This window comes from Micromys minutus (assembly GCF_963924665.1).
Source record: "Micromys minutus genome assembly, chromosome: 10".
In the NCBI taxonomy this organism is placed as follows: domain Eukaryota; kingdom Metazoa; phylum Chordata; class Mammalia; order Rodentia; family Muridae; genus Micromys; species Micromys minutus.
In genome coordinates this window covers 62,533,288-62,559,140 of record NC_137979.1, presented here as the reverse complement: position 1 = coordinate 62,559,140, position 25,853 = coordinate 62,533,288, and the positions used below count along the sequence as shown (strand labels likewise).

General features: G+C 54.5%; 1 protein-coding gene across 1 annotated transcript in view; it reads right to left on the bottom strand.

The window, feature by feature from the left end:
- The window catches only part of SEPTIN9 (septin 9), a 90,859-nt gene extending 65,505 nt beyond the window's left edge, over positions 1–25,354 (bottom strand). Inside the window, exons 1-2 of the mRNA XM_080922873.1 lie at positions 25,102–25,354; positions 1,492–2,130 (exon numbers count right to left, since the gene is read on the bottom strand). Of these exons, the coding sequence (XP_080778999.1) occupies positions 1,492–2,130; positions 25,102–25,156 (694 nt within the window). The 5' untranslated portion in view covers positions 25,157–25,354. The remainder of the gene's footprint in view (positions 1–1,491; positions 2,131–25,101) is intronic.
- Between the last annotated feature and the right edge of the window lie 499 nt (positions 25,355–25,853).

The following is a 25,853-nucleotide window of genomic DNA, read 5'->3' as shown; positions in this document are numbered from 1 at the left end:
GGAGGTGTAGCTGGTGCCTTTGGAGGTCCCAGATCAATCAGCCTCTGTGGAGGGAACACTGGGCACTGGGTTCTCTACTCAGCAATGCACAGGGCCTTTGTGCCCCCCACCTGAGCTCTGGACGCTCAGTCTGGGCAACCCTAAACAGGGTCAAGTTTAGGACTCAAAGAGAAGCGCAGACACACACCCAGACCTGGAAGGACCCTTCATAGGTTCATGAATCCCTGAGTAGTTACTGCAGTCTGACATCTGACACCCAAGACACTGAGCCCCAGGTCCCCACATCCTCACCCCAGCCTGGTCCCAAGTCCACCAACCACTAAAGAATCAAAGAAAGGGGGCTTAAAAAGCCACGTACATCCCCACAACGCAAGCACTGTTTACAAGAGCCAAATGCTGGGAGCCAGCCTGAGGTACATCAGTGGACAAACTGCTTTTCTGCCTGAACCGGGACAGCTCAGTGGTACAGCACTTTTCCAGGGGAAAGCATTCTGCTGTGGATGCTACGTTTCGGTTTGTTAAAGGATCAGGTTCTGACACACAGTCCAATATGAACACGGAGGCCACTGTGAAAAGCTCAATAAGTAAGCCAGAGAGAACGGAGTAGCACAGCCTCACACAGGAAGAAGCATAGGGCGGTCAGGACCCAGGGAAGGAGGCATAGGGAGTTGCTTCATGGGAGACAGGGTTTCTGTGTTTAGTGTGGAAAGTTCTGGAAATTTCTAGAGGTGGTGCTTGTGGCATAACCTAGATGTGCTTAGCAGCACTGAGCTATGTCCACTAAAGTGACCGCAGCAGCCAACGTATGTTGGCTACAATGTTTCGCTACAATGAATGACAGTAATTAAAAACCAGTGAGCAGCAGTGGTGATCATCACCCTCTGCTTCCCGACTGAGGACATGCCACGGCCAACCTGCTTTCTCCACCATGATGACTACGTCCCCTGGAGCCGAGAGCCAAAGCAAACCCCTCCCTTCCTTAAGTGGGTCCTGGGGTGATTTTGCTTCAGCAGTGAAATGTTACTTATGTAGGGAGAAAGGCCAGACTAGAGACAGCAGGACAGGAGGACTCCAGTGCAAACCTCAGGAGGACTCACGTCCCTCCTCCCCCATCCTCGGCTCTGGGCCTCCAGCTGGCACTCAGGCTGCGGTTCCTCAAGGTTGAGATCTGGATCCCAGAAGGCCTGCCCACCTAGCAATGACCACAACATGGCTTGTTCCAAGCGCCATGGAAGCTACTCTCCAGATGTTTAGACTTTATATGTGCCCAGGATCACATGACAACGGCCACCGAAGGAGCTTGGTACTCCACAGGTGTCTCTCAACTGCAGAATCTTGCTGTGGCCTCAAGCCTTGGGACACAAGTCTACACATCCAGGTCTTTTCCCATCTCCATGGAAGTGTGTATCTTACACACACACACACACACACACACACACCAGCAAGGTCCCATCCCAAGAACACATGAAGACCCAATGCTGGGCTACTCACCTTCCTGGTTCCGACATGGGACCTCAGCCACAGGGGGCCTGGGCTCCAGCCTGCTTTGCAGCTGAGACATCGGAGCCTCGGAGTTCTCCAGGATCTGGGGCGGGAGCGGGCAGTTGGGTGCCTCCGCTGGCTTGGGCACCTGGATCTCTACCCTCTTGGGGGCTGCATCGGTGACAGGCACGGCAGAGCCCTCAGGAACTTTGGAGGCAGGGGTCTCCACCCTGCGGAGCATTGACTCCTGAGGCTTGACAATGGTGATCTCCGTCCTCCGAGGGGCAGGTTCTGGTGTCTTATGGCCCAGGACTTCGGCCCTCTTAAGCCCGAACCGTGAGGGCCCGGCAGCTGATGCTGTGCTCTCTACCTGCTTGGAGGAGATGTCAATAGAGAGCTCCGTGCGGCGAGGCATGGGCTCAGGCGCCTTGGCCCCTGCCAGCTCTACCCTCCGCAGGGAAGGCTTGGGAGAGCGCTGGCTCAGGGAGTCTACAAGGCGAGCAGCAGGCTCTGAGTTCTTCACCCCCAGGTCCTGGAATTTCTGGCTGGAGCTGGCCACCGTGGCTCGGAGCAGAGGGGTCTGGACCCTCCGGGGTGGCGTGGAGTTGGGCGGCTCAATCTCCTCGACTTCAAACGATCTCTTTAAGGCTGGAAGATAGAGAGAAGAGCAACTGTGGTGTGCACACTGGCAGAGGGGCCCTGGAATTACGTGGCATTCTCTACGTTTAAAAAGGGCAAAGGTGCCAGGCCAAGGCAAGTGGAGAATCCCAGCTACTTGGGAGGCTGAGGAAAGATTTCAAGTTCAAGGCCCGCTTGTGCTACAGACCAAGTTCAAAGCAAGCTCAAGTAACTCTGAGAACCCTTTCCCTGAAAGAACGAGGGATAGAGCGACCAGTGGTGGAGTATTTGCCTACTAGACACAAAACACTGGATCAATACCCAACATAGTCAAACTGACAGAGAAAGGTGTACCAGCTACGAGGCCTCGGGCTCAAGAGGAAGCCACCTCCCTTTTCGGCCTGCACGTGGTAGCTATGAGAGAGACAAGCTCATCCTAGAATCTCCCACAGAGCACCTGACACTCCTAAGGCTGGCCAAAGAGAACTGCAGCCCCTCCCCTGATCTTCGTGGCCAAGACCCAAACTTAGGACTGTGGAATTTGTCTCCTGTGGCTTTCCTCTCCTCCCTTGACACCATTATCCAAGAGAGCACAGCACCCTGACATGGTGACATCCCGAGATACCGAAATAGCTGTGCTATAAGGAATACCATTCCTAGGGCCGGAGAGCTGGCTCAGAGGTCAAGAGTCCTCACTACTCTTGCAAAGGACCTGGGTTCAATTCCCAGCACCCACATGGTTGCTCACAACCACCCAGTTTCAGGGGATCGGATGTCCTCTTCCGACCTCTGCGAGCTCCTACATGCATACGGTGTGCAAAGATTCACTACAGCACCCTCACATACACATTAAAAAAAAAAAAGATTATACCCTACCTGGACAGCGAGACAGTTTAGTGCATAAAGCAGTGACCTGTGTCCTCTGACCCACATGCACACATAACTAAATAAATGTAATGTTTAAAAGAATACTATTCCCCTCACCCAATGGTAAGCAAACACAAAGCATCGGTTTCTGTGACCCTCGACAATCTGGTCCCTACACTCAGCACACGCTCCCTGACAGACCTGGTCAGTCTTGACCTGTCAAATCTATTCCTCTGAGATGTGTAGGGTACAGAGCAGCCCTGCTCCTACCCTGAGGCCCGGTGTTTCTACTCAGCCATGTTGACTACTCCCAGAGGAGCGGAAGGGTGATGTAGAGGAACCCTCCAGCCTCTTGTCTCTGCGGCCACCAGTGAAACGAACACCAGCTGTTTAGGTTAGGCAGACGCAGAGCCGGAAGGGCCCACATGGCAGGAACATCCATCAGCTCTGGCTCCAGACAATCCAGGGTTTCCCCCAGCCCCAGAACCCAGGTTTCATGGGACCCCGTAATGTCCTCCCTCTTCCTGTTCACAGAAGGACTAAAGGCTGGCCCAAACCCTGATGACAGCTCCAGGGCCATAGGTTTCTCCAAATGCAAACACACACACACACACACACACACACACACCCTCAGGCCTACAGTACCAAACTTCCTTGAGAAGACTAGAGACATAGACGAGAGCCACTCACTGAAGAATTCAAGTCAGTGAAGTAATTCCACTGCCGAGGAAATGAAGCTCAGTGAGACCCCAGAACTCGCTGTCCAAGCAACCTAGCCTCTTCCCTCACTCAAAAACAACGGAGGTCAACCCTGAATGTGCATCACACCCACACCCACGGGTTTTGTCAGTGGGAGACCTAACTACGTCTCCTAAGGAATGAATGAATGACTCCAAAGCTCCCCCTGGGGAACTGGTGAGTTTCTTGGGCTTATTTACAAAGCACAAGTGAGCAACAGCCACAGAAGCATGGAGTGACCCCAAAGCCGCCACACTAGGAAGGTGTCACCTAGAATAAATGATGGTGCCCCTGTAGCCACATAGGTAGCACCCCCTCAGTTATATATATATATATATATAATTGCTTACAAATGGCTGGGAGGAGTGGCTAAAGTCTCAGGTGAGGTGCCAAAGGCTCTCCCCACCTCGATCTGATCTAGCTTTCTCCAGTAGCTCACAGGCCCACTCCTAACAGGCCTCGAAAGCAGGTGCCTGCTGCTCTGATAAAGGCAAGACTGTATTGTGTTAACACAACAGCTTCAGAGAGGAAAGGCAGAGGAAGCCCAGGCTCCTGGTGCCTGGCTCCCCAGACTGGAGCAGGACCCCTTTCCTTCTGGAGGACAAAGAAGGGATCAAAGCCCTGGGCCAATCATAAACTGCAATCACACCCCTCCCCACCCCTCCCCCACCCCCACTCCCACACCTTCAGCAATGGTGATTGGTCTCTGCCTGTGGTTCCGCCAACAGTCCACACATCCATGCTAATTTTGAGTGCTGGCACAAATCAAAATGAGCAGAACAAACCGTATCCACAGGCCTCAGTCACCCATGGTCTCAAGGTCCCTGGGTCCTTGGCTATCTATACAATACACGTACACAGAGGGAGTGCCTGCCTTGGCTCAGAACCATCCCCGATAAGTGCCTGTCCTCCTCAGAAGAAGAATCCGATCCCAAGCCAGGCTCTCTCCAGCCTTCCTGGATCCCACGCTGTCCACACACTTCTTCCCCACACCACAGGCTACAGGCTTCAGGGAGTGTGTTCACAGGCATGGCCAGCTCACAGCACCACCATAATAACCTCACTAACTTCTAACAGCATGGCCACAGGCTTCTCACTGTGGGCATGGGGCCTGGAGGATGGGCCTCGGACGCAGGGAGGCATCGCCTTCAATCCTACCCAGCCCAAGGGGCCCCCACTCTCTTCAGAGGTTATGCAGCGGTTCTGAAAACTGCCCCCCACAAAAAGATCTGCACAGTGCTAACGCCTCAGAACCTAGTGGGAAACCGGCCTCACCCCTGTAATAAAGATAAGAATATCCCTGACTGGGGAGGGACACCAGGCTGTGTCCTTGAGAGAGAAAGGCGTAAGATCATCCAAGAGCTAGATCCAGAGGCTATCTGAGTGTCTCGGGACACAGCTGCTGGGACAGGCAGGAAGTACCCTCCCTTTGGGGTGTTTGGATAGAGTGCAGCTTTAGTGACACCTTAAATTAAAACCCAGAACTAAGAATGGATGTCCCCATCCTGTCACCAACACTGATGTATAACAGCCTGGGACAGACGCGGGAGAGACAGGAGACGCAGGGGAGCAGAGTGGTGTGACGTCATCAGGCCCTTCCTCTATGGAGCCAGGCGAGATGATACAATGTATCACACTGTAGCTCAGCCCAGGGCATCCGTCTGACCCTGACTTGACTACATAGCAAATCCCAGTGACTGGCTAGGTAGAGAAGGCACAGGTCGGAGCTAGTACAGCCAGAGCACCCCAGTGAGCACCCCAAACTATGGTCTATTATACACCAAACATATAGGTCTCCATGCTGACCCTAGGAGCTAAAAAAGTGCCACTAGCCCTTACAGCAGGAGGCCACCCTGGCCCCTTTTCACCCAAAATGCCACCGGGGACGCCAGAGTCTCATCGGGATCACATCGTGGAAGATGAGAAATGCCGAGGCTATTTACTAAATACAGCAGGATACAAGCCGCATACACAGGGTCCTTGCTCCCCGTGCAGTCGGTACACAGATGCTTGTACGGCTCAGGAATGGCTCTTTAGATGGAATGCCAGTTGGTGCTCTAAATCAACTCCTCCTGCCCCAGGCCTAATGCGCTGGTCGTGAATGTGGGTCTCTGAGACTTCCAGGACCCCAGACTGAGAGACAGGAGGGTGACAGTCACTGCCTCAAGCTCAGGATGAGTGGAATGGTGAGTCCCCCCATCCAGCACCGGCTGGGGGAAGCTTTCTTTGTAAGTATGAAGACTTAAGTTATAATCCCCAGAAACCATGTAAAAGCCAGGGGCAGTGGCCGCCATCTCCAGCTCCGGTGCCGGTGTCCAGCCACAGGAGGACGGAGCCTCTGGCCAGCCAGTGTAGCCAAAATGAGAGAACCTGTCTCAAAAATTAAATGAGGTGGAGAAGCAATTAAGAGGACTCGGGTCCCACGTGTGACGTCACATGGTGACAATATCCACGCACAGGCAGGGTTTCAAAGACCCTGCCAGATAAAGCTCTGGTGGATCTAGAGGACTTTGCACACAATCCCAAGCTGACCTGCATGCAAGAGAACACACACCTCCCAGCTCACTCCTTTCCCAAAGCACAAGTCCCTCCCCTGGTTCCTCAAACACCTTGCCTCAGCCTGTACACAAAAAGGCCAGCAACTCAGCCCAGCTGTAAACCCTCCTTCCCCAGAACCCGTGGGGGGCCTGAGCCTGGGCAGCCTGGGTCTGGGCCTGTTTAAGAAGGAATGTAGCAAGCACAGGGGACCATTGTTAAGGCCCCTGCTCTGACCGCAGGCAGCGGGAACCTCTGAACCTCTACTGGCTCCTGAAACCAGATCGAACACTTCCTGGTGCACGGATTGTATAGGGCCTGCTCTGGGAGGGGAGACCAGAGAAAGCCCTGCCCCAGCCTGAGACCAGTCTCCTGTAAGGAAATGGAGACCCTGAGGCCAAAACAGTGCCTCGCACAGCCCCCAACAGCATAGAGCCACAAGTCAGGTTCTCCCTGAGGTCAGACTCAGGACCAGGAACCGCAGCATATGCCAGCCACACGGAAGGCAGAGTCCACCACCCAGGGCATAGGACAGATGGTGCCACAGAGGAAGGCTGTCCACCCGCTGGGAACAGCTCACCTGTCTGGAGAGGAGCTGGTGGGTGGTGGACCAGAAGGCTCCCCTGGCTGCAAGCGTGCTGTCCTGCTCGCGGGCTCCTCTGGGAACTGGGCCTTACGCCCAGATCCTTACTCTGGGAAAGAGTGGGGTGGGGCAGCGGGCAAGGCCTTGGCCTTGGCAGAGCTGGGGCTGGCTAGGAGGCCTTACCTTCCTACTCATCCCAAACTGGAGGCAGCAGCTCCCACCCTTCAGAGAAAGAACAAGCAGAGCAAAGGCCCCTTGTGGCCTGAGGCCAGTCTGTGAGCCTCATTCAAGGCTGACAGCTGAACACTCAAACCAAACAGTGCTGGGGCCACAATGAACCTCTGTATTCTGAAACCCCAGACCTCACCTGGCTGTGCTCGGTGGCAAGGTGGCTGTCACACGCATGATGCGGTGACAGTGGCAAAGGAGGTGATCCGACACTGTTGTGGTCTAACCATGTTGAGGTTGAGTGTCTCCACAGGTGACCCACCTCTTCCCCACCTGAGGCCACACTTGCTGCTCAGGCACCCTACAGGGCTTGGCCTCTTCTTAGGTAGCCTGCCTCTGCCTCTGCCTGGGACCTGAAGGAGGCCCCTGGAATATCAACCCTCCAGCTCTCTTAGCATTCTGAGGCAGGACTTCTCTGGAGACCAGTTTGCAGCCCTCATGGTTCCTCAGGACACGCTGGACTCTGTTGCCTCCTTGGCCTTGTCTCCTCCGTCCTATCCCAACACAGAGACCCCAGTGACCATCTCCCCTTGGGTCCCTGTCTCAGCAGCTACTTTTGGAGGCTTGAGCTACTGGGGGTCAGGGAGTCAGGAAGGGGGTGGGGAGCAGGCTTAGGACAAGAGGAGGATACAGATGGGAGACATAGGGAGAAATGCACCTTCAGGAAGCAGAAAGGCCCCAAAGGAAGAACTTAAAATTAGTCCCAGCGAGTAGAGTCCGTACGGGAAGTCTGTATACAGCCATCCCTACCAACAACCACGTGGTTATTTAACAACAAAGCCAGGCCAAGTCCAAATGAACACAGGAAGTTCTTCCTCCAGTGCCAGCAGGAGACCTCAAACCCACCCAGCGCTAGGAAGGAAAGTGAGAAAACAGGAGCTGCCGCCTCAGGAGAGCCACCCCTCCCCCAGCACCTTCCTCACGTCCAGGCCCTGCTGGACCCAGCAGACAGACCCTAGAAAGAAAGTACCTCTGCCCAGGGCTCCAGCTTGGCCAAGGGTTCTGTTCTACCCCCGGCTTATCTGTATATGTGGTCCACAGATGGAGGCCAGGGATCATGACACTGAGGTCATTGCCCATAGAGTTCTGTCCCATGATCCTCTCTGCCTGCCTTCGGGAAAACAAGCATGAACTCACAAAGATCCAATCTGCATCTCTGGGTGAGGAAAAGGCAGGATACTTCTATCTACTGACCCCTGGGAAGCGATTCAAGGACAAAGCCGGAGAAGGCCATTCTGCTGAAGCAAAGGGTTAACTCTGTGCTGTCTCCTCCTCTCTCCCTCCTCCTCTCCCCTCTTGGTTCATTGAGACAGAGGCTTACACTGTATATAGCCCAAGATGACCTCAAAGTCTCGGTGGTCCTCCTGCCTCAGCCCCCTCCAGCGTGTGTACCACCAAGTCTGGCTGCATATGGTACTTTCTGGTGACTTTAGAAAGAGGTTTCTTGGGCTGGAGAGGTGGCTCATTGATTAAGAATACTGACTGCTCTTCCAGAGGTTCTGAGTTCAACTCCCAGCAACCACATGGTGGCTCACAACCATCTGTAATGGGATCTGATGCCCTCTTCTGGTGTGTTTGAAGACAGCTACAGTGTACTCATACATTAAATAAATAAATCTTTTATAGAGAGAGGGGGAGGGAGGGAGGGAGAAAGAGAGGGGGAGAATTCTTCCTCTGCCAAGATCATTCTGAGCCCTCAAGTTCCCCTATCACAAGCCAAAGGCACGCTGGGTACATTTTGAAACAACCCTGCGAAGGAGATCAGAAACATCCCATCCCTGCTGCTGGATCTCTGAGAAGAGAAACAAAGAACAAACGCTCGGAGGAGCTGGGCACAGGATCTCAGCCCAGCACACAGGGTGCCCAAATCGCTCCTCCCAAAAACAAAGCTTGGAAAGCCCTGGTCCCTCAAACAGGACACAGAAGACAGGCAGCGCCCTGGCAGCTGTAGGCTCGGGATCCCAGACAACTGGGTTTTGTACGGGCTTGCTAGACTCTACCACTGGCCTCTCCCTAGGTGCCCTGCCCCCAACTTCACTGTGTTGGCCTCTCCTTGGAAAAACCTGTCAGCAGTGAGATGAAGTGGTACCTGGGTTCAGCCAGTGAAAGGCTCACCCGTCTAGAGTCTACCCAGACCTTGTCACTGTGGTTCACCCAAATCCACCTTCCTGCTTTGGGTGGGCAAGGCTCAAGGAGAGAAGCAGTGCTCATCCACATGATACATTTTTATGCATTGCCTCCCATGACCTAGAACTGTGGCCCTATCCGGGAAGAATTTCTCCCATTATGGTTAAAGTGAGGCGCTGAAGGGTTGCCCTGGATTGGAGTAGGCCCTGAACCCGTGACAAATCTCATGGCTGATAGAGATAAACCCGATAAAACACACAGACAGCCATGTGAAGGCAGAGACCAGAGTGTTAGGGATGCAAGCCTTAGACTGCAGGCAGCTACCAAAGCCGGCAGAGGCACAGGACAGATGGTCTTTCCCTCCCTCTGGGCCTGGAGAAGGTAGTTACTCCACAGACATCCTGAGCTGGAACTGCTGACCTACACATCTCTGAGAGAATACTTACTCTACGAGGGCGGGAAGCCCCACCAAATCTGATTACAGCAGCCCCAGAAATGAAGGTCCCCTTGGAGCCCAGAAAACGGAACCGGAGGCTTGGGCTCAGCTCCATGGGAGCCTTTGTGAGACCTTCACAGTGTGATCTCTGTCTCCGAAGAGAAGGAGAGGGAAAGAAAAGGGGTCTTGAGCCCGCCAGGCCATCCTGTTGGGCTTCTTGGCTTTCTGTGGACCCTGAAGCCCCCTCTCAGTCCTGGCTTGCAGATCCAGAGAAGAAAGGCTGCCACGGATATGTTCCTGCTTCTCTCTCTCCCTCACCATACTTCCTACCCAGCGTCCGCTATCCCGCCCTGTGCACAGTGACACCTTCTGTTGACTGGCTCGTCAGCGAGGTGGAGATGAGGGTGAAGCCCCCTCTTTGTCAAACCATCCTCACGTGCAGTCTGGAAGCCCCAGCTAACACGCTGTTGACAGACTCATGGCTCCCCGTTAGAATCCAGAGTTCCAGGTGGGGTAGTAAATTATAGAGTCACTCTGCCTGCAGCAGGTCTCTCTCTCTCTCTCTCTCTCTCTCTCTCTCTCTCTCTCTCTCTCTCTCTCCCTCCCTCCCTCCCTCTCCCCTCCCCCCTACACACAGAAGAAAAGGACTTCAGGAAGCCTCCCCACAACGCCACAGACCCATCAGAAAGGAATATAAGAAACCTCTACACAAAACTGATGGGGGACCCGAGCCCATACCTGCCCCAGTGAACCTCCAACTTTCTTCTTCCAAAGCCTGAGGCCTCTCAAGGAGGCTGTCCTAGTGAAGGCCCTCTTTGTGTAGTTTTAGACTGCTGCCTCCAACCTCCCACCTTGGCCCCCTCCTGCTTAGAGCCCCAGGGTCATTCTCGGCCATAAACAGGGCTGCAGCATGCAAGTCTCCCTTTCTTCTTTGCTGAATTACAGCCATGGGAATTGAACACACCTGGTATCGCAGCTGCTTGAAGAAACAGGTCGAAATTGAGAAGATGTGGGGCAGATATGAGGAAGGACTTCCTGGTTTGGGCGAGGCCAGGGGTGGGGGAAAGGAGGCCACTCTTCCTAACAGTGAGCAGAAACAGACAGAGGGGTATTTTGATTTTGTTTTTTGTTTATCAGACAGGGTCTTATATTGCCAGGCTGCCCTCAAATTCACTATGCAGCCAAGGCTGGCTTTGAACTCATGCCTCCTGCCTCTATCCCCTCAAGCACTGGGATTATGGGCTTGTGCTCACATCTAGAAATGAATACGCAATAGACAGGACAGGTCTCCGAAGGAAGGTCTGGATGCTCCTGGCCTTGGGGAGGGAATCATGTGACCTCTGAGTCCCCTCAGATCAAGGGTTCCCAATTAAAAGGCAGTTGATGAAGGCAGAAGGGGGGCTGCAGACCTCAAAAAAAAAAAAAAAAAAAAAGAAAAGAAAAGAAAAGAAAAGAAAAGAAAGAAAGAAAAGAGTCCAACTCGAGGCCAACACCCAGCACACCCCACTCACCTTGACAGTTTATCTGCTCCCCACCATCCAACTCAGCAGAGGGTCCCCAACTTCCCAAACATTGATCTCCCATATTCTGAGGTTTTGCATGGGTTTCATTTCCCATGATCCTCCAGATGGGGGCCACTCCAGGAAGCCTCCATGAAGTGATGGCCGGGCAGCCTGCCAATACGGGCCTGTCAGGGACCTCCCTCCCTCCCTCCCTCCCCAGCATGGTTAGCCTGGGTACTTTCCTGGGGACCAGGAAAACCAAGAGTCCTGAGGTCAGCATCTTCTCTGCAGCAGAGAAAAGGGCTGCTAGGTGGGGGTCAGGTCTCAGAGTCGAGTTGCCTGGTGTAGCTGTTACCTCCTTCTGTCTTAGGTCCGGTCATTAGATACATGAGTAGTGACCAGTCCTGACCTGCCTGAATAGAGAAAACCCTCCCTCCTCCCTCCACACACCATGGGAAAATCTCAAAAGGCACTTTAAAGGTGAGAAGAAAAAGAATAAAGGAGAAGAGGCATTTAATACCAGGGGCCACTCAGCCCGGTGGGGCCCTCCATTAATCACATGAGCCATCTTGGACAGAGTTCCAGATGGAACTGTGCTGAGGCCTGAGGCCCAGGCAGATATGAGCTATGGCCTAATTACAGGGCACAGTGACCCCAGGGGGCAGAGTTCAGGCTCCGGTCAGAGTAGCACCCAGGAGCAAGGGGAGGGGTCAGAGGCCAGCTCTTGACAGTCAGACCCAATGTTCACCCAGCTGCCTGGAGGTGGGGACAGACCCTCAGGGACCACACGCCTGCGTCCAGTCTGCCGAGCTTGGATAGCTTCCCCTGAAACTGAGGATGGGGCAGGATTATTTTCTGTTTAGCCTCAACGACTCAGCAAAGGAGGGTCACGGAAATACTGCGGGGGGGGGGGGGGTAAAAGGGTTCGCTGTGTAGAATAGAAGGGGCCACAACTAGATGCCAAGAAAATTCTAGAAGAAGCTGTCATGAAGCAGTCAGGGGTGGAAGCTAGGCAGGGTCTGGTGTGGTGGTGGTAGTGGGGAGGGGGTTCCTCCTTCTGAGACTCCCTGGGGTTCCCCTTTGTCAACAAAGCAGTTGCTACTCCAGGAAACACACTTGCTGTATCTTGGAACCTCGTGGGAGCAGGCCCTAGTCTAGGGTCTCCAGCTTACCAGCTCTCAGAGCTAGGACCAGAGGGGCCTCAGAGGGAAGCAGTTCTGGGAGGGGGACAAAGGGTCTGGAAGGAAGAGGGTAGGTGGGTTCATCTGGAGAGCACCCTTCCACATGGCAGGTGCAGGAGGTACCTAAAGTCTGTCACCAAATGCCCAGCTCTCAGCTCCCCCACAGCTCATCCCTCCCCCGTCCGCCCACTTCAAGACGTGGACCGCATCAGAGTCGGTGATACGGAAAACAGGGATATAGGGCAGGCTCAGTATATCCCCAAAGAAGAGATCAGAATCCTAGGTACCCATGAAGGCCTTTGCAAGTGCCTTTCGGGATCTCCAGGTGATGTCATCCTGGGTTTAGAGCAGGCAGACAGAAAAGAAACATAAGGGCTGATAAAAGGGCTCAGTGGGTAAAGGGGCTTGCTGACAAGCTTGAGGACCTGAATTTGATCCTCAGGACCTACATGGTAAAGAGAAAACCAACTATCACAGGCTTCCCTCTGGCATGGCACAGACATGCACACACACACACACACACACACACACACACACACACACATGTATGTGCATACAGGAAAGGAACATTGGGAGGGAGGAAGACTGAAGCAAAGGCAGAGGACACGCCTACACAGCCAAGAGTAACCAGGCCTTCTAAGGCCACCATGACCTGAAGAGGAGGGATTCCTGTGACAGGCTCCCCCTCAGAGAGGCGAGGACCCTGCCACACAGATCCTTGCCGCTGTACTCTGGCCTCTGGTGCAGTTTCCAGCCCAGCAGACCCAAGTGCCTGCATTCCCTGCTGCTGAGCTTCTCCTAGGCCTCCTGGGACCCATCTGTCCGGTTCTGTGTCTCACACGTTTGTTCTGATCATCTGTTCGCCATCAACACCCACTCAGTCCCAGCTCCAAAGCTTCCAGCCGCCTTCCCTTGTCACCGAGTATCCCATCGTTCGGCACCGAAGGTTTCAGGAGAATGTCCCTCAGTTGAGACAAGACTTCCCCTCTCCCTACAGGCGGGCATGATGCCCTAATACTGGTGGAAGAGGGACTTGACCTTCTTCCTTGGCTCTATAACAGTATCTCCCCTCTGTGCAGTTAGCAGAGTTCCTCCCTCACCCAACTGATACACCCCTCCCTGATGCACCTCACCCCTCCCTGATGCACCTCACCCCTCCCTGATGCACCTCACCCCTCCCTGATGCACCTCACCCCTCCCTGATGCACCTCACCCCTCCCTGATGCACCTCACCCTGCCTTAACCACAGCAGAGGGCCCCTCAGATCTGTTTGCACCAGCAACAGCAACAATGCCGAGCTGTTTACAGTAAATACAAACCTGAGGTGCCAGAGAGCAATCTGGCTGATCCAGGATCCCCAGTCCACAGACCAGAGCCCAGCAATTTAGCCCCTGACCTCTGACCTGTCTTCAGGCACTGGGCAGCTGGGAACCTGGGGATGTGAGGCAGAAAGATGCCTCCTCCTCCTCCTCCTCCTCCTCCCAAGACACTGCCTTGGAGTCTCTGCCTCAGCAGGAACCGGGCCCACCAGCCTGAAGCCCCCTGAAGGGGGTGTTGGGGAGGTGTGGAGGCAGGAAGGAAGACAGGAGGAGATCACAGACTGCTGGGCCATTCTTTTCTCAGCTAAAAAAAACCTGAAGTTTCAGCCTTGTCTTCCTCTGTCATCAAAAAACTCTGAACTGCCCAGAGCTCTGTGTGTGTGAGAGACTGTGTGTGTGTGTGTGTGTGTGTGTGTGTGTGTGTGTGCGCGCGCGCGCATGTGTCCATCTGTCTGTCCATCTATCTGTGTGTCTCTGTGTCTGCCTGTCTGTGAGTCTCTATATGTGTGTATGGTGTATGTATGTGTGTATGGTGTATGTATATGTGTGTGGTGTATGTCTGTGTGTGGATGTGCTCCCCCATCTGTGTGTCTCTGTGTATGTGTGTGTTTCTGTGTCTGTGTCTTTCTTCTGTCTGTGTGTCTCTGGATGTGGTGTGTGTGATGTATATGTGGGGCGTGTGGTGTATATGTGGGGTGTGTGTGTGTGTATGTGTGGTCTGGTGTGTGTGTGTGTGTGTGTGAGAGAGAGAGAGAGAGAGAGAGAAAGAGAGAGAGAAAGAGAGAGAGAGAGAGAGAGAGAGAGAGAGAGAGAGAGAGAGAGATGACAAACCTATCTCTGTCCCAGCCTGGTCCAGGCAAGTGGCCCCTCTGTCCTAGTTCCTAAGAAGGCAGGGCCCTTCCATTTCCTTCCGGCCATGCACAAAGATCTACAACCAGCTCAGGCCGCTTCTTGCTCCTGAACTAACCTGGTCCAGCAACTCTAGAGTCCAACACAGGCTCAGCAGGGATGGACGCAGAGGGCCAGCCCTGCACACCCTCCCAGCTCAGAATGACTTTAACTCTGACCACATTCCTTGTGGTGCAAACTGTGCCTGCAGAGGTAGCTCCCAACAGCCCTCACTGCTGGACAAAGGTAAACCACTCCACACTGCACTTAACCCCTGAACTGTCAGGATCAGGCCTGGCTCTGGCACCCTGGCTCTCCTGCTCGAGGTTGGACTCCCTCTCCAGACCTCTGCGCCCTCGACCTCCAAATGGAAAGAGAAGTTTGAGTAAATTTATTTTTCTTTTTGAAAATTAACTTTAAAAATAACGGCTATGGCCTTTTCCCGACTACAAACAACACCTAAGCACAAGGCAGAAAATGTGCAGAAGGAGAAGGAGAAGAGGAGGAGGAGGAGGAGAAGGAAAAAGATCTACAATCCCATGAGACAGACAACTCTGGCAGAATCCTGGCAGACATGCTACTCTAATGGCAGAGTCCTGGCAGACACGCTGCTCTGATGGCATGCACACACACACACATCTCACTCACTGCAGCAGTGACACTCCTGCTTCTCCAGGTAGCAGGGTGGCCAAGGCTGCCCACATTCCCGAGTCCTCTACATACGCCATTTGGTGACTCCATCAGTTCACCAGAATGGCCTCCAGAACATAAAACAAAGACCGTCAGTCCCCAGTCAGAAAAGGGAGAACCTGGACACCCCAGGGGCTTTCTGAGGGGCAGCATTTGGGGACTCCTGCCTTCTGTGGTCCCCAAAGCTTCAGCTCTATCACCCACCTCCTGTAATCCTATAAGATGCCAACCCAGTGGGCCACACTATTCTGGAAATATCCCTCCCTTGAAAGCACCCCACAGCTGCCAACTCAGCAGCCCGCCCTGCCCCCTGCTTCGCCCTACCCCCTGCTTCCCGGCAGTCACCCAAGGACCCAAGGACAAAGTCGGGCTTCAGTCAGAGTTCCCAAGGCAATCACAAACTGAAGGACACCCAGGACTAAGCTACCTGCAGGGCACTGCCAGGGACAAAGGGAGCATGTGAGTCACAAGGTCGACAAAACTGCCCGAGGCCGACAGCCAGAGCCTGAATAGGGAAAAAGAAACGGGCTTCCCGTCCCTAAAGCAGGAAACTCCGAACAGCACAGCACAGCACACACCCATCCTCCAAGCCACCGCCAGCTCCCTCCTCGGACAGTCACCGTCCAGAGAGGGAGAGCATGGCTAGCCATTGCACTTCCTGTGCTGTGGCCTGCAAGGAGAGGCCCCGTGTCCTGGACGCTCCAGTCAGCCTTGACTGGGTACTTCCCATACTCCCTCAGTCCTCAGACTTGCTTGTGTGTGTGTGTGTGTGTGTGTGTGTGTCCCACACAGGTGATACGTTCAGAGAAACAAGAAGGGAGGCACACAATACTTTTCAAACTAAAGGAAGAAGAAAAAAAAAAAAACAGCTTCCTTTTCATTTCCAGATCATTTTTCTGTCTTGGAATAAGGACAATGTGGTCCCTCTAGGCCTAATGTGGAGCCAGGAAAATATGTCTACTTTCACAGCAGATGGGAAACTGAGGTACAGAGAGGAGAATGCCTTGTCCAGCACTGTGGAGTGGGCTGTTCTCATGTCCACTGAGGCGTCTGTAAAAAGTCTTCAAAGGCCCCTGCTACACAGCCTGACAGGAGACCAGGGCTCTTATTTCAGGATGCAAGACAGACTGAAGCAGAGGCTGACACCCTAGGTACCCCTACTCACTACTGCAACAGACTGTTTTCCACCATACCCAAGAACCAGGCAGATGAGAAAGGCACACCAGACACTATGACAGCAGTGCCTGGCAGGAACTAGGAAGGTCTCAGCAGCACAGGGTGACAGCCAGTTAAATGCTCGGACAGCCTGGGTCTGCCAGGCAGCACCTGCCTCTGCCCGCAGCTCAGCAGCAGGGTTCACCCTGCTCCCCAAGACAGAAAGCTAAGCTGGATGGGGAGGCGGGCCTATGAGCCACAATGAAACAGCTGACAGGGCCGGGACATGGATGAGAGACAAAGAACACACAAGTGGGAAGACAGACAGACAGACACACCCACACCCACACGCGCACCCGTGCACCCCGACCCAACCAGCCCACTCCTGACAGCTGACTCCGGGCAGCTGTTTGTAGGAGCTTGGTTTCCTCATTTAAATACGGCAGAGAGGTAAGAAAGAAAGCTGCAAGCCCCAGCCTAATCTGATGTCCGCAGACAAGTTCCTCAGGTTAGAGAAGTGTCCCTATCCTGTCCCTCAACCAATCTCTCTAACCAGGACCTAGCCTTCAACTTCCACCCTGTTGTACCAGGCCTGAGGTATGGGAATGAAGGGAACAGTCTACATTCACCCAGGGCCAGGGGGTTTCTTTTATAGTTAAGAAGGAAGGAAAGAAAGAGAGAGAGGGAGGGAGGGAGGGAGGGAGGGAAGGAAGGAAGGAAGGAAGGAAGGAAGGAAGGAAGGAAGGAAGGAAGCAAACAAGCAGGCAGGCTGGCTAGCCGGTGGTCTCTCCTTGGGTTTCAGAAGGATAGGCCTTGAAACTCACACATTCAGCTGCTTACACAGTGGCTGAAGCTCCACACATGAGGTCTCGCCTCAACCCAAGTTTTTCCTTCAGTTCTGTGGGCCTCCTGGTTGGGAGGTGGAGCACAGAGCCTGGATCTCACAAGCAGGCAAAGCTTCAGGAGCCCCTGATGTTGGTGGGGGTCCAGGGCACCTCCACACACACACACACACACACACACACACACACACACGGGTCTGCAGAAGCAGCGGAGAACCCGAGAGCTTCATTTTGCAAAGGAAAAACCCCATAACACAGTTAATTTTCAGAGCATTCCAGTGCCTGACCCATGATAGGGGACAGTGGGCAGGGGACTGCGGAGCCAGGAAAACTTGTCCGTTTATACTGCAGATACTATCTGTCTCTAGGGGACAGAGGGCAGGGGCCTGGCCTTCCCTTCTCAGAGAAGCTGCCCACCCACGTGGAAAGTGGGGCAGCGTCCGCCATCAGCGCCTGCTTCCTGGACCCAGGGAGCACGGTGAGACCCTGCCCTGAGTGTGGACTCCACCAGGATGCTGGCAGCTATGGTCTGGAGCCACTGAAAATGGGGGGGAGGGGCAACTGCCCCACAGTGGCTTCTGATTGAAGGTCTCTGGGGGCTCAGGCTGAACTTGCTGATCACTTGCCACCAAAACAAGTTGAGACAGGAACTGCCAAAGATCACTGTCGACTTCCCAGAGGTCCACCTGGGACCCAGAATGGCTACTTCCCTCATTCTCAGAGGCTCCCTCAGCCGTCGTCTCCCATAGGGAGGTTCTGGAACCTTGTCCTGGCCTGTCTGCAAATGCCTATGAGCTCTTCATATCCCCGCACTGAAACCAGGAACGTGTTCAAAAGTCTGCCATTGGTTGTAGAGGGTGCTGGAGTTCTAGCTTCCCAGAGGTAAGACATTTGTGAAAAGGGACAGGGAAGAAAGCCAGGTCCCACCCAGGCTGCAAGGGACAGCCATTCCCAATCCTCCCTATTGCAAGTTCAGCCTGAGCCTCCAGAGACCCTTGATCAGGAGCAGATGTGGGGTATCTGCAGTCAAAGGAGCAGATGGTCAATGTTCAAGGTCTCACCGAAACCTTAAGACTTAGACTCGGAGAAGCTGTAAGCCATATGGGCACGGAGACAAGGTTGTGTCCTTAGGACCACAGCCCTTTAGTTCCTGGATTGTAGGCCAAAGAAGCCAGGGAAGACTGAGTTATTTCCAGGAACAGTGACAGAAAAAAGAGTAAATGGCGCTGGAGAGATGGTCCAATGGTTAGAGCAAACAATGCCGGAGAGATGGTCCAATGGTTAGAGCAGTGGCTGCTCTTGCAGAGGGCCCAGGTTTGGTTCCCAGCACCCACGTGGCAGCTCACAACTGTCTGTAATTCCAGTTCCAGGAGCTTTGATACCCACTTCAGACCTCCTCAAGCATCAGGCCTGGTGTGCATACAAACATGCAGGCAAACACCCATCCACATAAAATAAAAATAAATCCCTGACAAAGCCTCCCCTTCCCTCCCTGTCTCTCTCCCTCTCTTATGAAGAAGAGGAGGAAGAGGGGAAGGAAGAAAGACACAAAGAAAGAGACTAGAAACTCTTACCTACTTTTCCCCCTGCCCCCCATGTTTCCCAGGGAGCCAAGGCAAAGGCGGTACTGTGAGTTTATGTTTCCTAGAGAAAACAAGGTCATTCTGTCTCCTTCTGAAATTCTTGAGATTTAGTGGCACTTTAAAACATGACAACAAACTCGAAATTTCTAGAACATCTGCTGGCTCCCGACTGAACGGAGCCTCCGGGTTCTGTCCAGACCAAATTAAACAGCCAGAGCCCAGAAATGCCCTCTGGGCGTCTGGAGGTGTCCAGAGCCAACTGGTGGGGCTATCTAGCCAACAAGATGACAAATCCTTGAGCATATGAGACTGTGCTTGCAGAGAAGTCTATGAGTCTCCAAATTTGGGAAAAAAACAAGAGGGCTTTGGAAAGAGAGCCACTGTTCAGCCAACCTTCCCCCGTGGCTTGGTCAAGAGAGACTACACGAATTCTTTCTCAATTCATCTTAGAAAAAGGATTTTACGTCTGTGATCCCAGCACTCAAGAGGCTGAGGCAGGAGGACTGCTGTGAGTTTGAGGCCAGGCTGAGTCATACAGACTCATCTCAACTCTCCTATACTTCCTTAAAAGAGATGAAGCTGACTAAGGCTTCAAGTTGTAGACCAGCACCCCACGAAGTCCTGTGGCTGCCCGGTGTCCTTCCTCCGGCCACTGCATATAGCATAGGAGCAGACCACAAACAACACTGTCATGGGGGCCTGAGCCCGGAGGAGAGTACCTAGGCCAGTCTGGCAGAGAGGCACAGCTCTGTCCTGGGTTTAGGGGTCAACACGGACCCTCTAAGCAGCAGGCTAGCCTCCCTGACTGACAAAAATGGTTGGTCACGGGAACAACAGTCAGAGCCCTAGCATGAAATAGAAAATGAAGAAAGAAAAGGAGAACCCAGCTCTGTCTTCTTGGTCCCAGGATGTCAGACCCTGTCCCTCTGGAGGGGCAAATGCAGAGGCCACAAATCACCAGGTGGGAAACTCCCTGGCTTCTGCACCAAGCACACAATGCAGGTGTCTGCGTTCCCCTTGCGAACACCACTCCTGGGAGGTGGGCGGTGCTTTTTGGTTCGGACACAGGTCAATCTGACTCTAAAGCACAGCCTGAACAAGACAAGACGCCTCCTCTTCCAGGTACCAAGTCCCCCAACAATCCTCACTCCAGGCTCAGAGTCCCCCAGACCTAGCAAGCTGATAACATGGAACCTGGGCTTTTTCTTCTGGTCCCTACCAGATGGGACAGTCACAGCTTAGAGCTGAGTTCGCACCATGCCAAGCGGATAAGCACCTCTCACATGGCCTCCCACTTCTCAGTGCAGTTACCAGGTGCATGCCCTGTGGCCGTCTACCCCACCCCACCACCACCTTTACCCCACCCCACCACCACCTCTACCCCACCCCACCACCACCTCTACCCCACCCCACCACCACCTCTACCCCACCCCACCACCACCTCTACCCCACCCCACCACCACCTCTACCCCACCCCACCACCACCTCTACCCCACCCCACCACCACCTCTACCCCACCCCACCACCACCTCTACCCCACCCCACCACCACCTCTACCCCACCCCACCACCACCTCTACCCCACCCCACCACCACCTCTACCCCACCCCACCACCACCTCTACCCCACCCCACCACCATCTCTACCCCACCCCACCACCACCTTTACCCCACTCCACCACCACCTCTCTACCACAGCGCTTCCTTCAAACCCTTCCTGAAATGTGACATGCCCCAGGAAGGAATCCAGACTGATACCGCCCCCCCCAAGGGGGTGTGCCCCACTTCTTGCTAGATCTCTGGTCCAGGTAATGTCAGTGGGGTGCTTAGTCACTACCCTCCCTGTCTACTGTCTAGTGAACTTGCTCACATAGGGACAACCAATGGGCTCACCTAGTGAGCTGAGGGTGTCAAAAGCTTTGGGATCTATAAAAGAGGCCAGCTCCTCTTTATCACAGAAGCCTTAGAGCCCTGGAATCCCTCTCAGCAGAGAGGCTGATTCCCAGGAGCCTGAGGTGTCTGCTGGAAACCTCACACAGAAGGCCTACAGGCATCAATTAAGAGGCCAGGTCTACAGCTACCTGCAAGCAACAGACCTTTCCTCTAGGGAACAAAGTGGCATCTGGATCCAGCCATCCCCACCACCTCGTCCCCAGAGGTGTCTACAAAGTCCCTGATTTCTCGGCCACCTCTCTATTGAGGAGGAAAGAGACCACCAGATGTCCAGGGCCCTGTGCAGAAGAACCTACTCGGGGACATTCAGACTGGAGAGTCTGGGCTTCTGGGCCAGATCTGTTTCAACAAACATCAAGGACTCTCAGGATTGTTCTGGGCGCACAAAACTGATTACAGCTAATGCTGGTGGGAAGAAGAGGCCAACGGCTGGCACTTGAAGCAGCTTTTGTTACACAAGGACCCGGCTTGTAACCGTGTTTGTGATAACAGATCTGGCCTCCGTTCAGGAAGAACATGCCATCCAGCTGCCCCACGCTTCTGCTGACAGGGAGAAAGGGGGGACTCCTTCAGCCACACAGTCTCAGAGAGTAGTGGGTCTCAGTCACCTCGTGGGGGAAGGGTGGGCGGTACTGTCAACTCAAAAACCCTTGATGACTCAAAAACCCTTGATGTCGGGAAGTGAGTGAGAAAGTAGGAAATCGCAGGCAGGTGAGAGATTACCAAGATTAAAATCTGAATCAGCACAATGAGAGACCAGTTTTCATCCCTAGGGAATGGAACTGGTGGGTGGGGGCTTCCTTGAAAGGAAACTTAAGGGGGGGCTGGAGAGATGGCTCAGTGGTTAAGAGGACTCCTCTTCCAGAGGTCATGAGTTCAATTCCCAGCAACCACATGGTGGCTCATAACCATCTGTAATAAGATCTGATGTCTTCTGGTGTGTCTGAAGACAGTGACAGTGTATTAAAAAAAAGAAAGGAAGGAAGGAAGGAAACCTAAGGACAGGTTCTGGACACAAGAAGTCTTTGGAGGGTCCTGCCACCCCTCAGTCCCCAGTGATGGGAAATCAGGTCTGAATCCCATCCAGTGTGATCACAATGTGGCTCCTGGTTCAGTGAGGGTGGGTGGGAACAGGGTGGGAATATGTGGGGACACCTGGAATGAAACAGATGGAAAAACGAAAGGAGAAATGAGTGTCCGAAACCGTGGCCACCAAGACTGAGACCCAAGCCCAGTTGGCACACCTACTCTAACACACACAGCAGCAGGCTGGATCCTCCAGCCCCAGAATCACACCGCTCTAACCTGGGAATCCTCCCCCATCATGGACCATGTCCCTCTGCCCCATTGGGAAGGCTGTTCCTGCCTGGTACAGTTGCTAACTTCAAACCTCCTTGGGAGTAGGCAAGCAAACAAAGCAAAACATAAACACCCCTAGAGATACACATGGCTCAGAGCTAGCCAGCCATGTGCTAGCCAGAACTCCCCGGGGTGGGGGTTGTGGGAGCACCTAGGTCCTACCCTTTCAGCAGAGCGCATGCATGCCTCATGAGGCTGTCTGTCCAGCCTCACAAAGGGACTACGGGCCCTAGTGGCTGTAGACAACCTGGCTCTTTTCTCTCTCTTCCAACTACCCAGCAGAGCCCCACACACCCTGCAGGAAGCCTGAGCAAAGACTGGATGCTTCTCCAGCTGAGTCTCGACAAGCTAGGGGAACGCCTATCTTCTGTGGCTGGACCCCTCGGAGCACTCACTGTAAACTGGCCCCTTTATGGCCCAACTTCCAAGCCATCTCACTCAGAGATCTCCACTGCCCCTGACCTGAGGTGGCACCCTGCCAGAGGCCCCTCCTCTTTCTCTGTTAAAATCAGATTTTCTCCTTTGCCTCAGGGTCTGGTCTCCCCTCTCCCAACTTCTCCCTGCGACTTTTTTCCTGCCTGGATTCATACTGCTAGCTTCTCTTACCCATGCTGGGCTGGGTCCTATTCGCTCTACATCCGTCTATCCATCCAGCCGTCCTACCCCACATCTCTCTATCCGTCCAGCTGTCCAGCCCCACATGCACACCCTCTCTGCACACCAACTCAACTCAGTATTCCTAGGACACTTAGGAGGACACTTTTCGGGCTGTTCATCCAGTGCACAAAGCTTCTCTTGCATAAGTGTCACTTGCTTGTATGTATGTGCACAAGTGTGCATGTGTGTGTGTTCGTGCATTCGTGTGCACACACACACACACACACACACACACACTTCCACTAGTGATAGCCCAGGCTAGTAATCACTGGGCACTCAAAGACCTGACCCCATTCCCAGCTAAACTTGTCAGAGTCCATAGTAGGAAGACTAGCACACAGGGAGGCAGCATGCTCAGGAGGCCCGGCTACCTAAAGACTGCCAACCTCTAAACCAGGATGCTCTCAATGAGGCCATTGTCTTGGACTAAATTTGAGGGTCCAGAAGCTGGCTTGGGAGGCAGCCCAGTGAGGGCACAACACAGTAAGGAGTTACACAGAGAAACCAAAGAGGCAGGGGACAGCTGGCCTCCACACCGCAAAGGGAGTCAGCTGCTGAAGACCCTAACAATTCCCAAACTTCTCCCTCCCCAACAAGACCTCTGCAGCATTCTGCAGAAACCCCATCCCCAACTCCTCAAGGGATGAAAGCAGACACCCAAATGCCCCCTAGGTCCAGAGCAGAGAGAAAACACAGAGATCAGGACCCGGGAAAGGCAGAGCCCACCCCCACTCCCCAGGCCTTCCTCCTCCATCTGCTCAGACCTTGCAGAGAAGGGAACTAACTGATCAGCTGACTTTCAGATTGCACTTCCAAGAGAATAAAAGGCTCCAGGGCAGAGGAGAGGTGCACAGAGGGGCAACCTAAGGAGCTGCCACAGTCACTGGGGCATGCAGAAGGCACAACAGCACAAAACAGGTTTAGGGGACCCCAGGATACATATGGACTCTAAGGGGTCCAGGTGGTTGGGGGACACAAGGTCCCCCAAGCAGCAACTCCCTGCCTTGTATTAGCACAGATGGAAGGGCTGGAATCTAAAAATTGTTCTCACTGAGGTGACCAAGTTAGTATGTTATTCCAGGCTCCTCAAAGCCTGTACCTGCCAATACACAACGCATCAGCAGCCACCTGCCCCCCACCTGCACCCCAGTCGCTTTGCACTCACACACACGGACACAAAGCTAGTCACCTAACTCAGAGAGATAAGGCTGACCTCAGGTGGGTTCAGGACAAACCCTCTGGTTCCAGTCATGGAAACTGGAGCACCCCCAACTGGTCACATGTAGAGCTAGGGCTCGCCTGAAACCTGGCCGTCTTTAACTCTGTGGGGCCCTTCCTCTCTCGCTCACAGCCCACCAGAGGGCTCTGCCTAAGGCTGCCTGAGAGCCCCTCAAAGGGGCGGGGGCTCCGGGCCCGGCAGAGTCAGGCCCGCCCCTCGGAAACCCAGCCCCAGACGCGCGCGGGACACCATTGTGTAAGCCTCCCTTTCCACTGGCTTTATTTACTCCGGAGGAGGACGCAGGACTAGGGGCCACGGCACCGGCAGTGGCAGTCACGAGGCCTCTGGAAAGCCCGCGCATGCAAGCCCAGGGCGGAGATGGCAGGCCCACCCTTGGAGGAAACGGCCCCCAAGTATCTGCACTTTGTAAACTCAGGACAAGAGGCGAAAGTACTGTTCTGGCGTGAGCGCACAGGCCCCCTTTCTCCCAAAAGGCTCTTCTCTCTCAGACAGATAAAGGTGTTTCAGGCCTGGATTGGGGGTATTGGACATCCCACCCTGGACCCTGAGACTCGCCGGGCTGAGATCCCCTCGGATGCATGGGGCCTGCCGGCCGATCAACTTGGCAGCCCTTGCCAGCCCCGGGACTGGGCTCAGCCCCAACCCCGGAGCTGGCGTGGGGGAGGGGAGAAGGTCCACCCTGAGGATTCGGCCTCCCACTGGATCCGAGGAGGGGAACTAACCCCCACGCTGGTGAGAGCTGAGGGCGAACACCAAAAGAAGAAAACCTACTGTTTTCCAGGGAGGAATTGCGCTCCCCGGGGTTGTTCCCAAGAAGTCAAGCCCGCCCTCGAGGAGACGACAGTCTCAGAGCAAACACAAACAACAATAAAAAGATGAACACCCTACAGGCAGCGTGAACCTGGAATCCCCAGGGGACGCGTGGTCCCTAACTATATGGTCTATCATCTACAGGACCCCTTAATGGAGTTCTCCCAAGTAGGCAACGCGGGGTCTGGAGCGCAGAGCCCAGGGTGAGCCATCCGGGGTCTTGCCTCTCCTATGCTCACCCCGTCCCGTCTCAGGCCGGCCTGGAGGCTCCTGCCCAGCTCGCCAAGCAACCGCTGGGTCGGGCACCCACCTTCAAAGTCAGAAATGATTCCGTCCAGCTGTGCGTTGACCGCGGGATCGGACATGGTGGCTGGTGCGCAGGGAGTCCCGCGGAGACCGGGCCCTGCGCGCTCCCGCTCCCGGTGCCGAGCTGGCCGCCCGAGCCCCTCGGCCCCCACGGTCGGCTGAATGAATGGGGGAGGAAGGCGGGCGCCGGCCCCTCCTCAAGCACCCGGGCCCCCGCCCCGCCCCCGCCTCCCGGCTGGATCAGGTTCCCGCACCCCAGCCGGCCTCCGCGACTCCGCACTGGCTGTTGCGCCCGCCTGTCAAAACTGGGCCTGGAGGGGTTGGAACCAGAGCTGCTTCTACAGGGACTGCAGAGTCCCAGGCACACGACCTAAGCTGGCCCCCCTTCTCCCTTCCTGGCGGGTGCCCAGGGGACCGCGACAGACACGGCCTCGGCCCCTCCCCCTCACGCCCCTCCGCGGCCAGATGTGGGCGGATGTAGAGGATGTGGAGGCCGGGCCGCGGCAGCGGGCGGGCGCTGAGGGGGACAAGATTCCTCCCCTTCCCTGGGCGCAGTGCTCTTGCTGCCGGAGGTTTTATTTACGCAGCCAAAGTTTGTGAGCTCCTCCTTCGCGTCCGAGCACAGGGCCTGCAAGGGTTAAGCTGCAGCGCTAGGCTAGTGTGGGTCCGCAGGACCCTAGACGGTTGACTACAGAGATTAGGGTCCCAGGAGTTGCCCAACATCCATACGTCGAGGACTGCTACCCCTTGCATCCT